At 30.1% G+C, this 15,552-nt stretch overlaps 2 protein-coding genes across 4 annotated transcripts in view; one reads left to right on the forward strand and one right to left on the reverse strand.

Annotated features, from left to right (window-relative positions):
• Positions 1 to 414: 414 nt before the first annotated feature.
• GstE13 (Glutathione S transferase E13) lies at positions 415 to 5,171 on the forward strand. The gene is made up of 5 exons (XM_065514336.1): positions 415 to 567; positions 672 to 720; positions 2,980 to 3,041; positions 4,522 to 4,663; positions 4,800 to 5,171. The coding sequence occupies exons 1-5, from the start codon at positions 473 to 475 to the stop codon at positions 5,130 to 5,132; spliced, it is 681 nt and encodes a 226-aa protein (XP_065370408.1). The 5' UTR covers positions 415 to 472; the 3' UTR covers positions 5,133 to 5,171.
• Positions 5,172 to 7,720: 2,549 nt separating this feature from the next.
• Positions 7,721 to 15,552, reverse strand: part of LOC135959596 (DENN domain-containing protein 1B) — a 35,872-nt gene continuing 28,040 nt past the window's right edge. For 2 of the 3 annotated variants that reach the window (XM_065510557.1, XM_065510556.1), the window contains 2 exons: positions 11,495 to 12,316; positions 7,721 to 9,006 (listed from right to left, as the gene is read on the reverse strand). In XM_065510557.1, the coding sequence (XP_065366629.1) occupies positions 8,428 to 9,006; positions 11,495 to 12,316 (1,401 nt within the window). In that variant the 3' untranslated portion in view covers positions 7,721 to 8,427. The remainder of the gene's footprint in view (positions 9,007 to 11,494; positions 12,317 to 15,552) is intronic. The other variant, XM_065510558.1, reaches the window with a different exon arrangement.

Consider the following 15,552-nt stretch of genomic DNA (forward strand, 5'->3'; position numbering starts at 1 on the left):
AATTATAAAAAATAATAATGCATCCACAACAAAGGTGAAGGGTATATAAGATTCGGCATAGCCGAATATAGCACTCTTACTTGTTTTATTTCAAATATTTTTGAAAAAAAATAAAAACCTTATCCTTCGATCCAGCCCACCAAATACTGACATCAGGACAAACATTTTAAGAAACGGTATCTTAGAATGAATTAAGCTTTTATTTTTGTTGGGAACATCCGCAACTTTTTTTTTGGGGCCCCTCTATTATACATACATACATATACTTACTACATATATTTATATAAAGCTTTTATAACAAACATAATGTCTTCAACTAAATTTACATGGGCCTTGTTGTTAGTTTCTTACAAATCCGTAAACAAATAAATACTCTCGCTATTTTAAACGGACGGACTATTTGATTAAAGCACAACCAGAAAATATTCTAAAATTGTTTATAATAAATAATTGAACAAATAAATTTGTGGCAATGAGTAAACCCACATTATATTATGCCCTATTTAGTCCGCCAGCCAGAACCTGTATGATTACGGCCAAATTAATTGGTCTTGATGTGGATTTAAAGTAAGTTTTATAGGTAATTTTTTGCACAATAAATATTAAATTCATTATGATTGTTTGCTAACTTACATAATTAAACAATAATCTACATATTTTCATTTAAACAGATTTGTTGATTTTGCACAAAAGCAACATTTGAGTGAGGAATTTTTAAAGGTAAGTTAATTATGTTCATTATTTATGGTGTAATAGTGATTGTAGATTGCACTAAAAAACCGGTGGAAACTTCTATTGCGAGTGGGAAAAATTTTTCTTGAGTTTGTGATTAAAATCATTGATGGCAAATAAGTACATATTTGGGTACATTTAAATGTACCAAAATTTAATATTTATTAAGATATTTTCAGAGCATTAGTACTTGTCAAAAAATCGTTATCATTTTTTTTGGTGATACAAATTTTTCTTATTTCTTTCATGGTATACGTTGTATAAATTATAATGGTATCATCTTTTGAATAGCTCCAAGTGAGCTGCTTGAAGAGTGGCATTTGAAATACATATTTCTAATATACAGAACTTAGTATCCGAGATATAGGCCTAAATATATGAACAAAATCGTAGTTTACGCTGCAGGTCTCCTTACATGCCTTCAACGGAAGGCCTTCTAATATGCCTTCTTAACGGAAGACCTTCTATTATGCCTTCTTAAGTAGGCCTTCAACCACCGCTCTAACAGAATCGAGTATGCAAGGCTTGGTAGTGTAAAATTTAAATGATTTTGCAACAAGTAAGAAAGTATGGTCGGTCAAGCCCGACTATGTTGAATTTTGTGTGTTTACCAACATTTTTAAGCGATTTATGCACGTTAAAGTGATTTTCTGAAGCTATGACTAATTATGGACCGATCGTAACAAAATTTGGTGACATGAATTTTGTGTATATAAAACTTATTTGTAGCGGAATTTGTGGAGATACATATATAAATTAAACATTTATGACCGATAAAGTCCAATTTCGGGAGGACATTTGTATGGGGGCTAGGTGAAATAGTGGACCGATTTCAGCCAGTTTTAACAGGCTTGGTCCTTGAGCCGAAAAAATAATATGTACCAAATTTGATCGAAATATCTTCAAAATTGCGACCTGTACTCTGCGCACAAGGTTTACATGGACAGCCAGCCAGCCGACCAGACGGACGTACGGACATCGCTTAATCGACTCAGAAAGTGATTCTAAGTCGATCGGTATACTTTAAGATGGGTGTTAGACTAATATTTTTGGGCGTTACAAACATCTGCACAAACCCATAATACCCTCCCCACTATGGTGGTGTAGGGTATAATAAGGCTGGGCGTGCTTGTGTCTGCAAAACAAGTCCTTTAGGAAGGCCTATTTACAGCATGTTTTTCCCGCTGGGTACTTATTGTATTAGTACTTAGTAATATATTTTACCAATTCAAAGTTCCGCAGTTGTACAACAAATTTCAACACTATGCCATCGAAGAGAAAGGCAGAAAAAAATAATAATATGTAGAAAATAGCTTTTAAAAACGCTGATAAATAAAAGCTTTTTTTCATTGTTTTGGTGCATTTAAACAATTACCGTTAAATATTTTTTTTTAATTTGAAATGAATAAGTCGAAAATTCAAAATACTTATTAATTTTCAATCGCTTACGGTTTGAAAAATGCATTTCAACATGTTCTTAAAACCGCGCGATTTTCTATTCATTTCAGTATACACTTGCGGTTTGAAAACGCCAAATGTCAGAACACCTGTTTGGTGTTTTCAAATCGAAAACGCAAATTTTAAGCGATATGCGCTTTTCAGAACATGGGCGTATATCTGGATTACTAATAATAGATATTTTAAAGTTCATTACAACGATAAGGCTATAGTAAGTTGGACCTACAATGGGTCAAAATCGGGAAAAATATTTTTTAACCCTATTTTTTTTTCATCGAAAACATGTCATAAATTTTTTTTCAAAAAAATTTTAAAAATTAAAAAAAAATATTGAAAAAACCTTTTAAAAAACAATTTCGAAAAAAAAAATTTTAAAAACAATTTAAAAAAATAGAAGAAAATTTAAATTTTATTTATCTGAAAATATTTTAAAGTATAATTTGGTGTAGGGTCATGTTTCTGAAAGCTGAAATTAAGGATTATAGCACAAAATATACAGAGGCGACACGGCAAAAAAAATATATTTGTCTCTTTCGCTCGAAACAATTTCAACTGGTTTGGTTTTGTGCTTATTTGTATAGTTGTTTGTTTTAACGCACTGACTGTATTAAACCGCAAATTTGTTTTCTCTTTCTATCGAAACAATTTAAAAAAAGCTGATTTTAGTGTTTTTGAACTGTCAAATTTGACGCCTCTGTATACTTTGTGATTATAGTTTCCATTGTATTGTCACTCACTGTATATGATAAGAATTTATAGTTATTGATTTACACATTGTCTTACTTTCAGCTAAATCCCCAACATCAAATACCAGTTTTTGTCGATACAGATGGAGAAGTCTATATAGACAGGTACTTTTTATATAGATACTTTTATATAGATGGGGGTAGTGCACTAATTTTGTAGTTTGCACTAATACTTAGTGATAGTGCAAAATTAGTGGAATCATTTTGATCATATTTAGTGATGAGTTGAAAATTAGCAGCCTCACTAAACATTAGTGATAGTGATTTAAAAAATTTTGCACTCAAAATTAAATTAGTTGATTTGAAAAAATGCAATCTTCAGTTTATTGCAACTTTTTTGTATGCACTAATTTGAGTGCAACTTCAAATTGTGCACTAAATTTTTAAGTTCAAAATGGTTTAAGTTTATTTCTGTACACTAATTTAAAACTTAAGACTAATATTTCATTAAAAATAACAAAACTATTTAAAATTTTTATTTTTCGATTTTGGATTTAACAATTTCATGACTATTCATTTTTGAAAATTTAGTGATAGTATATTTAATGCATCTTTTTTTGATTGCAGGTTAAAATTTTGCACTAATTGTAGTGCAGATTTTTGCACTAAATCTTCGTTTAGTGATAGTTAAAGAATTATCACTATCACTATTTTTGTTTAGTGCTAGTTAAGAAATAAGCATTCAGGGTTATTCCTGTTCTCACTTTCACCATTCACCTTATTTTTGGAAGCATAATTACAACAATAGTATCTAATTTTCTCAGCATTTCTAATTATAAATTTTTACAAGAGATTTTTTTAACCTTAATTATATAATTTTCGAACTCTTATTTTATATTATATTGTTGTATTGTTGCTTTCAAAAATAGGGTGAATGGTGAAAGTGAGAACAGGAATAGCCATGATTATCACTAAATCTGATAAAAAATAGTGCAAACTAAACTTTTTGCAATTTGAGTAAGTGATAGTGCAATGCTGATTTCAATCAACATTTAGTGCACTACCCCCAACCATGATACTTATTAAGACATGCTCGTGCATGATGTACAGTGAATGTCACTTAAAATCGTACACCATCGTAGTCAAATTTTATTCATAAACAAATTGGTTAAGACTGTCAGTGCCCAGAATATCAACGCTTCATTTAAAATCGTAAAGGCACTAAAAAATAGCAAATGATACCCTACAAAGTATTAGGATTATTTAATATTAAAATTTTTTTTTAATTTTTAACGTTTTAATTATAATTTAATATAATTGTACGAATTTAAGTGAAATATGAATTTTGTGATGTTCTTTAATTTTCATCGATATTTTTTTAACGAATTAAGGTTTTGTTAACTTTTTTGTTGAAATACATATTTTTTGTTCCAATTAATAAAATTACTTTTAATTTTTTATATAATCACCTATTATTGCCTGTATAATTTCATAATATTTAAAAAAAAAATATGTTGTACGATTTTGAGTGACACTCACTGTATGTAGGTTTACTTCTGAGATAAATTAGACCACACAGAACAGGCGTTAAAAAATTAGTTTCGACGATTTCGAATATCTATAAAAATAGTATTTTTTCTTTTAGCCATGCCATAATTTGTTTTATGGTTTCAAAATATGCCAAGGACGATAAATTATATCCCAAGGATTTAAGCAAAAGGGCTCGAGTTGATCATCGTTTACATTATGAAAATGGCGTTTTGTTCCAGGTTATCAAAGACATGGTTGTGAGTATTATCAACATTTTACAATTATATAGTTGCATGCACTTCTGCTAAAATTATAAGATTTACCCTTACATATAATATTAACAAAATGTATTGGTTCACTATTCGAAATCACAATCTTTGCATTATCTTCTAGGCCCGTAATATTTATGGTGGTGAGGGAGATTTTAATCCCAAAACTATTGAAATGTGCCAGAATGCATACAGTTTTCTAGAGGCATTTCTTAAACAGGGTCAATATGTTGTGGGCAATGAAATGACCGTAGCTGATGTATCGATTAATACGACACTCATCACATTGCACAAGCTATTGCCGGTCGATGCTGTGAAATATCCCCTTATTACTGCTTGGATGGAACGTATGAAGTCATTGCCAGATTATGAAGATGTTAATGTTAAGGGTGCCGATGCCTTATGTGCACGCATCAATGGTGTTATGGCTGAAAATAAAGCTAAAAGTGGAAATTGATTTCGAAAAGTAAATGGTGTAAAATAAATTAATTGTAAAATAAAATAAATAAATAATTGTTTTTTCTTTTCTCACTTACACACTACAGTTTGTGTCGGTAAGAAACCTACCAATTGTAGTAAGGAAATGTAAGAAAAGATAAATCACGGTTTATTGTTGGTGTTTTGTTTAAGCTTTGATATTTTTACAAATAAAGCTTGAGTCTCTGTAATTCTCAAACACTCTATAGTTTTATTTGTATAATATCTTTAGTTTTTCTAAAGCCTTTTGGGAAAAGGTTTCCTGATGATCTGGCCTAAGCAACCAGTGAAATGCGCATAGGAACTAGCTTATCCCCCAACAATAAATTTCAGTGAATTTATTAAACTAAAAATTGGGAATTTAGCATAAAAACAATTTTACTAAAATACACGAATAATTGACAACCCTAAATCATACATACCTTTTTTCTTTATTCGCGTTAAAAAAGTTTGAAATTTAGACTTACCGTTTAGAACAACTACCTTTAAGGTAGGATCACACGATTTCCGCAATGCACTAATTTAATACAATTTTTATTGTGCTGAATTGGGGCTCAATAAAGAAATTGTCCCAATCAAATTCTCTGCAGTCACATGATTGCCTCATTTTATATAAATTTGATTGTCGTAAATTGTCGCAAAGTGATTTAGTGGCAATAATTGTCGCATTCCAGTCACACGATTGTTCTAGTTTACGACAACTCAGAGAAACAGCTAGATGTTAAATTTTGTTTTGTTTACATAAATGTAAAAAAATATCTATTTGTGAAAAAATTATTTGTTAATAGGGCCCATACACAACACCATCGTTATTGAGCAATCAAGTGATTGTGCAATTAAGCTTGAAGCACACAATACACCAGCATGCTGGTACAAAATTAATTTTTTTTTAAATTGTGTGGTGAGCAAAAAAATCGTATTTGGATAAAGAAATGGATAGAAAACAAAGGGGAACTAGAACATATTAAACTTCTAAAAGAATTGACAATCAGCGCAGAAGGTGTTGATGGTACATTTTCCTTCTCTGAAATTGAGTTTATCGTAATACCACAACGAAGACTCAAAAACATCATCTGTTCCAGCAGCAGATTTTTCACTTTTTTGGTCGAAAAACTTGTAATTAGTTCGAAATTTGTTCTTTTTACCACTTTTTCTCTATCTGCTTCTTGGTCCACCTGTTTTAATTGTTCTACCATTCCGTACTTTTAACATTCCATAGGCTAGGCATTGTTTACGTTCGAGAAATGCTCCCCAAAATATTTTTTCTTTGGCATTCATATTTAATTTTTTTTATTTTTTTGATGCTAATTTTACAACACACGATTCAATCATGCTGATACAATCAAAAAAACATCATACTATTTTTGATAAAGCACCAGCAGCTGGTACAATCACACCACAAGCTCATACACGGTCAATCAGCTGGCACAAGCACTTGATTGCACAATTATATGGTGCTGTGTATGGGCCCTATAAAAAAGAAAATTGCGTCGGCCTTAATTATCGTATAAAAAAATTAATAAAGAAATGTTAAAATATGTATGTGTCTCACAATTGTCTTCTTTGATTACCGCACTAGAACACAATAAATATTGGTGTATTTTTAACTTTTTTATTGGTGCATGTTGCCTATCAAGCATTCACATGATTGCCGCACGATTGACGTATAAAATAGACCAATAATTGGCGCAATCGTGTGATCCTACCTTAAGTTCGAATTCTAAAGGCCTTATTCATAATAAATTTTTAAATTTTAACGAATTTTGTGTGGAAATTTTGTTTAATAAAATTAAAAATTTATTATGAATATAAGGGGGAAAGGAATTAAATACAAAACAATATTTAAGGAGCCGCATAACAAAAGGTACTTTCTTGAAAATTTAAAAATTTTGGGAAATTAAGGGTCCTCATGTAAGCGCTTAAATGTCTCGCAAACTGTGCAATCTGTGCATTTTTACACTCTCGCAAATGAACTGTCAAAAAATGTATGGAAATTCGTTTGCACAACTCCGATAAGTTTGCGCGTCAATTTAGACTCGCAAACTTGAATTTATTGTGCATTTGATGAATCAGCTGCTTTTGTTTACTTTTATTTATAAGAAATAAAAATCAAATTAAATATAAAAATTTTGTGCATGTGAAAACTGTGTAACTTTGGAACAGAATGATTGGATTTAATGGCATTGTGTCTCAAAACATAAACCAACAGCTAGAACATAAACAAAATCTTCCAAACCATGTATAGCACCATTTGTTCCAAAGTTTTTTTAAATTAAAATTTATACAATTTGAAAATTTTTTTTAAAGCTTTTGTTGAATTTATTTTATTTGACATTTTTATCAAATATAAATTTTCTGTATAAACTTGCACAAAATTGAAAAGGTGGGTTCATGAAACACGTCGCGCAAATTTGAACATTTGCACAAATGAGAAACTTAAGCGTTTAAATGAGTACCCTTATTGATTTTCTCTAGAAGATTTCAACCCAAATATTATAAAAATACAAAAAAACTAATTTGTAAAAAAAATCCAAAAAGTACCTTTTGTTCTGCGGCTCCTCATTTAACTTTATTTTTTTTTTTAATATATTTTAAAATAATTTATTAAAGAAAATTTCTAGTTAATTTCGAAGTACATACGTCTTTTATGTGTTTTATGTGTGTATAATATTCTAATATTGTATTTTTATTTCAAATTTGTTTTCAAATTGGAATATTTAAAGTGAGTGTGACATAATAATAATAATAAAAAAGAAATAATCATTGTAAAACAAAGGAAAATCTTGTAAAAGCATTTAATAAACTAACATTTATACAAACTATACAATTACATAATGTGAATGTGTATATGGTGTGGTTGTATGTGTGAGTGTATATAAATTTAACATACAAACATAAATACTAATCACATAATTAAGACTTAAATTAGAGATACATACATACATCATACATCTTTTGATTTTTATAATTTTCTTTTTTTTTAAATATAGATTTATTATTTTTAAATTTTTTATATAAATTTAATTTAATATTTTTTCATACAATAGATAGATATACATATAATAATATATTCTCTGGCTATATATCTAACAAAATAATATTTTACATTACATTACTAGAATAAACTTAATTTGTTTACTTGCTTTTTTAAGTATTTACATGACAAATAAAATAAAAACAAATTGGAAACTAAACGGATTTCTTTTATAGGCGCAAAATCTATATATTTTATAGTATAAAAAAAAAGAATTGTTGATGATGCCACTTGTGGAAGTTCAATCAAATGTTGTCCAATTGCTCATGCCAGTGGTGGTTATAGTTGAACTGTTGGTAGTCGATGTAACCGTTGTTGTGATCAAGGTAAATTGATCGAGACCATATTTACGTAGCAATTCAAAATCTTCATCTGGTGGTGGCATGGGAGGTGGTACTGTTTTGGGTAAAGGTGGAGGTTTCTCGGTAGGAGGTTTCAAAGCAGTTGGCGGCAAATGCTGTGGTGTATAATAGGTATACAAGGGATTACTTATGCTGGATGTAGTCATTAGAGCCGAGGGATTTTTAGCATTTGTAGGCAAGGTTGTTGATTTCTTTTGAGTTATTCTACTACTAGTAGTAGTTTTAGTACCGCCAACAGTATGTGTTGGTAAAGGACGAGCATTTTGATTTAAAGGATCGAAATCTTCTAAATCAAAACTACTATTATGACTATCGTCCAGCGATATTAAATCTTTCATAGAATCTTCAGAAGCATGGGAATTAGTAGTAGCAGCTGTTGTTGTAGCGTTTGAGGAAGCTGTATTATTAATACCATTCATACCCATTGTCATATGTTGGGGCTGTAGAGAACGTAAGGACTGTTTTAGAGAGAGAGAGAGAGAAAGAAAAAAAGAGTTGGGCAAAAACAAAGCAAACAAATACAAATCAATGTTAGTTAACTTTAAACATAAGTTATTTTTAAGAAAAACAAAAACATTTCTTTTTAGTAGTTTTATTCAAATTTTAGGGAACACACTATATAATACAAAGATTATAAAATTATAAAACTAAAAATCAAGCAAATTTAAAAGAGGAAATAATGACAAGGACGGACATTTACCAACAAGACACTACAAAAATTTACTACTACAAATATGTATGTTTCAATGCAAGTTAATAGTTATGAAATGAGCTACCATGATTGTAAATGTGTTAAGTGTATAATACTACTACAGCTAAAATAATGATGTATTAAATATTGTTTTTTTTTTTTTAAATTATGTAGTTAATTCAATACTAAGTGGATATTTGATGAATACATAGGGTGAGTTTTAAAGTTTAGGTTCGAAAGGTTGTTGTTTTTTATTCGACTACACGCAGGTATGACATCAGTAATGTTAACAGATCACATCCATTATATACATAAATACATTTATATTATTGACATATACATATGTATGAATATGTATTATAATATGGTTATCAGTTATCAGATAGTAATAATAAATAGGTCATGTAATGTCTTCATTTATAAATATATTGTTACAAAGTTGTATTTGAATTTAAACATAACGATTTCTAACGACTGGTTTCAAGTTGCATTATGTTTCGCAACATTTCTATTGTGGACAATGATGTTTACCGGCCGATTAAGAGCAGTTAACATAACTGTGCAACATACAACATTGAATAAAAGCTTTGAGTTGATCATTGTAGAATTAGAACTTTCAAGAAGCATCGGTAGATGGTACTGGAAACATCTGGATGGTAATGTATTGTATATAAGGTGGCCGTGAGAACATCAACGATTCAGTCTAATTTGAAGCATCGTTAGGTAAAGATAAATTAACTGCCTTACTGTGTGCTGTATAAGTTGTGAATTATAAACGTGTATTTATATAAATAAATAGTAGTTACAATTTTTAAACTACTAAACTCCATTTATTTGCAATCTCCACTGCTTTTAAAAGATAAAAACTTAACAATATGTTTAAGAAAGGAAATAAACCACCGTTTTTAAAATCTAAAAACGTAACAATATGTTTAGAATTTTAACAGACAAAAATACAAATTTGAATTTCGATTTTGAGTTTGGGTTTCATTCGTAATCATAGAGAATAGACATAGAGTGGAAACTCTCCCGTCAAAGACCTAACTCAGTTGTCAAAAACCTAAGTGATGAGAATGTATTAGTAGAAAAAACTATGTGAAAACAAAAACAACACTCGTATGTGTGAATATTTTGAGTAATTTTTTTGTTTGAGTTTTTTTCTAGTTTCCGCTCTATGTTCTCTATGTTCGTAATTATGGAATAATACTACTCGTATAATACTTGAAACGTTATATTAAATAATTAACAAATTTCCTCTTGAATTTTAGATTTAGAAGAATACAAAGGGCTAATTCTCGTTTGAAAAAAAAATGCTCTGTATTAAATTACTTATTTACCCAGCTGTTCTACAAATATTCAGTATCCGCTGTCTAAAAGAGATTCAATTTATATACTGACACGTATGTATGTGCTCTTTGTAGTGCATATATAATGCTGGGCGTATTATTATCGGGTGCCCGATAGACTACGCGATAGTGTGCTGGACTATCAATCTGAGGGTTGCGGGTTCTATTCCCGCCATAGACTCTGAGTGTATCTGCAGACAAGCTTCGCAGTTTGTGTTTGTTTAAAAAAAAAAAATCATAATATTATCTAGAGTATATTATTTAATTATTACAATACTAATTTTTATTAAAAGGAATAATAAAATAAGTTATAAACTTTTATTCATAGACTATTTGATGTCGGTTATTTGACTGTCCTATTGTAACTGGTTTATGAAATATTGGTCTCATTGTGGTAACTATAAGGTAGTTGGAGGAAGTTTTGTTTACAAGCAATCGGGTGTTGGACTGGCTATGAGATTTCTTCTAAACTGAATATTTTATGTGAATTATTTTTCACTTAGAACACATTATAATGACTAGTTATGTAGTTAGTCAAGTAAACACTGACTCTATGGGATCGTTGACTACTTTGGACCAGCTATCAGACAGTCGCTATGTAATCTATATAGGGTCAAGCTATTTATGTAACTAGTGGTGATCCTAAATGATAGAAAAAATCACTAGTTCGGGACAGTAACCCAGAACTTCTGGGTAGTTGTAATTGAATCGTTAACAAGTTTTATATACATTTAAATTCTGTATTAAAAAAATTTCTCATATGTTCTCTGAAGCATGACGTGATTTAAGAAATCAGTTTTTTTTAAGACAAATACATTTCCCCATTTAAAAATACTACTGACAGTAGGGACGGACTATTTATCGGAAAACATTACTGTGATGAAGAAGAGTTTTGTTTGGAAAGTATACCTCTTTGTCTTTATCTTTTTTTAAACGTGGAGCTGGTACGGGCGGTTCACAGCCGGGCGGCGATGACTGATACAGTGAAAAGCGAGAAGCCGCCGTTACAAAAGACGCACTAGATGATGATGAATTTGATGTATTTGAATTGTTCGATGATGAGGAAGCGGAACTGCGTAAAGAATCATTTTGTAATAGTTGGGTCTCCGCATAATCCTGCCAGCAGTTACGCTCAAGTCGTGTAATACCAGCTGTAACGGCGGCAGCAGTTGCTGCCACAGCATTCGACAAGATATTGACACCACCACCTCCATTACAAGGCGTAGGTGTTGGAGGAGTGGCGGAGGATTGACGTCTTGGTGGCACGGGTGGTGATTGCATATCGGGCGGTGTATCGTATGAGGATTCAGTTGTTTGTATTAATTTATTATGGGGACTTGATGTGTATGAAGTTTGTGATTGTTGCTGTAGTACTAGTTGTTGCTGTTGTTGATGTGTTAAATGATTACTAGTGGTAGTGGCGGTGGTGGTGATAGTAGTAATGGTGGAAGTATTAAGAGTTTGTGATTTTGATTTTGGAATGTAAAGTGGTGCCGGTCTGGGTATAAATGGTGGTTTTCCTTCTACTCGAGGATGTGAACCGTATGGGTGATTATAATATGTCGGACCATAGAGTTGCTGCTGTTGCTGAAGTAATTGCTGTTGCTGCGGCTGTTGTTGATAAAGCTGTAATAAATGAGGTGCTGGTGGTGGTGGCCTTGCCGGGGGTGGCCCCCCTGTACGCGAGGCCGTTATGCGATGATTTGGCTCTAAACTGTGACATGGTTTAAGCTGTTTTTTGTTTAGATTTTTATTAAATATTTTATTTTAATTTATTTTATTTATTTTTTAAATTTGTTTATTTTTTTTTTTATTGTATGAAGTTCATGTTTATGAAAGAGGACGACCGCACAAAGTTATGCAACATTAGACGTACAAAATAACCATAGAAAAGAAAAGAATAATTCAAAAAATAAAATAAATTAAAAACAAAACAAAAAACAATAACAAATAAGTATGTGAGGACGTATCGTACATAAATACATATATGTATATGATATATGTATATAGTACAATTAAAGCGATAGTAATAACATATATTTTAAAACATAAAGCTTTATTGTTTATTAAACAGGCAATTTGTATAACGAATAATTAAGCAAAAAACAAAACGAACATTAAACGACCAAGAGAAACTGTGGCACATTGTAAGGCGGAGTACTAGTTAAACACAAAATCATTAAATTTATATAAAAACTAAAAAAACGCAGTTAAAACTAAAGTCTAAACTTAGTTAACTACACTATGTAGAAACTATTATGGTGGTTTTAAAGTTTAAATTGCATGAACTACACTATAATAGTTTCAAAATCAATTGCAGCTAAAGGAAAACATAAAACTGAAATACATGATGAAAATAAACTGTTTAATGCAATACATTTTTTATCTTCTATCGTTGTCGAAGTCGTTGTAGTATTTTATAAAGTCGTTTTCGAATATCGTAATAAAACGTCAAGTTTTCGACTACAACAATGAATACAGGAAATAAATAAAAATACTGATTAACTAAACCGTTCTGAGATTCAATCTAAAACTAATACCAACTATTATATTTGATAAATCACTCCACTTTGAAATTTTTTATATATATTAAATTCCATGATATATGGCATATTTGTTACATATTGGGGCACATACATTCTTTATAAAGTTATTTATATATTTACATTTTCAAACTGCAAACATTGGTCAGAGTATCTAATTTAAACTATTCATATCTTCTTAAACCGAAGACGGAATTGATTGATAAATGCGATATTTGAAAAGAGATTATATCCTTCAGCTTAAATATATAGCCATACCCAGCAAAAAAAGTGAGGAAGAAGATGCAGAATTTTCACAACAAATAGCATGCTTGATGTACTTCCAATTTTGGTGAAAAAGCTATGAATTTTACATTAGCTTGTCATTGGAGGGATGTTGTTCATTTTTGACAACTTTTTACTTAATAAATTCGATGCTTTCGATGCGATTAAATTTCGATTTTAAGGTGTTATTTTAATGTAGGTAGTGGATACCTATATTTTTTGGCATCTTGGATGGAAATATAAATAATAGAAAAAAAGTGATGTAATTGAACATTTATGAATTGATTTTAATGTAGTTATAAAATTTATGAAACAATGGTTGAATAATTTTAATGATTAAAAAATGTAAAAATTGTTTGTATACCAATTTTTACAGGTTTTAATAAATTTTATAAAATTCAAAAAATGTAGAAAACAATTACATCAACGAAATATGTATAATTCAGTGTCAAATACCCATATTTAAAATCACATCTTCAGAGGTAGAAAAGATTCATTTGCAACTTTAGATGTGATTAAAATGTCATATGTAAAGATGCACTTCCATTATTTTTGCTGGGTACTTAAACCATAGAGAATTATACATTAAAACAAATCATATGTCTGATACAACAACATACATAATACATTGACTAAAATGTATTTTGTTGCTGCAAGAGTTAAGTGTTTGATAACTATGTTTGTTACCTTATGACTTTAACACTTTAACAAATATTTTAAGTCAAACTAATAACCCCCAGTAACACGAAGTCTGGTTATGTTTTAACTAATAGTTATACTGACAGATTTCATATAAAAATAATTTTAACCGACAGTACAACTATTAGTTAAGGCTTAACAAGACTTCGTGTTAATGGGGGTAAGTGCTATATTTTGGTGAAAAATAGGTAAAACAAATCGAGTTATTTCTTTTCCTATATCTCGATATTAAATAGCAATCCGAACCAGGACTATACCTCATATATTGATGTACAATCATGGTGAGGGTACCCTCATGTTGAAGCTATATTCGGTTGTGCCGAATCTTATATACCCTTCACCAAATTAGACTTCAAAATAAACATTTTAAATATTTTTAGGTAAACTAAATTTTAAATTGATTTTTAAATTTATTAGTGAAAAAATATGTATGACAAAAAAAATTTTTTTGGTTAAAAAAAGGTTCCCCGATTTGATCCATTGTATACTTAATATAGCCTTATATATATCGTTGCAATGGACTTTGAAATATCTATCATTAGATATCCATATTGTAATCCAGATATAGATCAAAAATAGGCCAAAAATCGAGGTTGTCCCCGTTTTTTCCTTATACCTCAGTGGGACGATTTTCTCGATTTTGATGTATGTATCAATCACGTTTGTAAGTTATTTGCTGAACATCATCATCACGTTCAAATCACTCGATTTGCAGAACAGGATCTTATAGGTTCAAAAATAAAAATCGTTCAAGGTAAAAAATCAATGTGGAGAGACTTATTAATCTGGGCCCTAAATTAATTATTAAATGCACAACAAATTTTGAAAGTAAAAATATGTTGATCCGACAAAATAGTGCACGAAATGTTCTATATGAGTCCCGTAGAAATAGCAGAATATAACTGAAACAATGGGTATTGATGTGCAGAATTAGGTCATCAATTCCCTACCAGAATTTAATTTTATTTCATCGCCAATATTATAGGAAAACTGCATCTCAGGACGATCGAAATATAAAAATCATCAAATGAAATCCATTTAATCTTTCAAGCAAATTAAAACAGAATTAAAGTTAATGTTAGCGATATGATAAGGAGAAGATATCTAGAACAAAGTCCAAGGAAAAATCCACTATTAACAAAAAATACGTTTTGGAGTACGCTGGATGCCGACAGTTTTGGAAGCAAATAGCGCATATTTTGTAAACTGACGGATCTAAACTGGTTTTATTTGGAAGTTTAGGTTTTAGTTTCTGCTTGTCAAACACAGTACACTGCGAATACAGTTAAAAAAATTACAAATTTAGTGGTACTGCTATTATAATGTTCACAACTGTGTATGTGTGAAAAGAGCGTAATTATTTTCATTGACATTTCTATCTCCTTCCATTATATGTGTTTGTTTTAAGCTATAAACTCTCTTTTATTCAAAAAAGTCCAAAAGCCTTAAATTCGTTTTAAT

The sequence above is a fragment of the Calliphora vicina genome, chromosome 5, assembly GCF_958450345.1.
Source record: "Calliphora vicina chromosome 5, idCalVici1.1, whole genome shotgun sequence".
Classification (NCBI taxonomy): Eukaryota; Metazoa; Arthropoda; class Insecta; order Diptera; family Calliphoridae; genus Calliphora; species Calliphora vicina.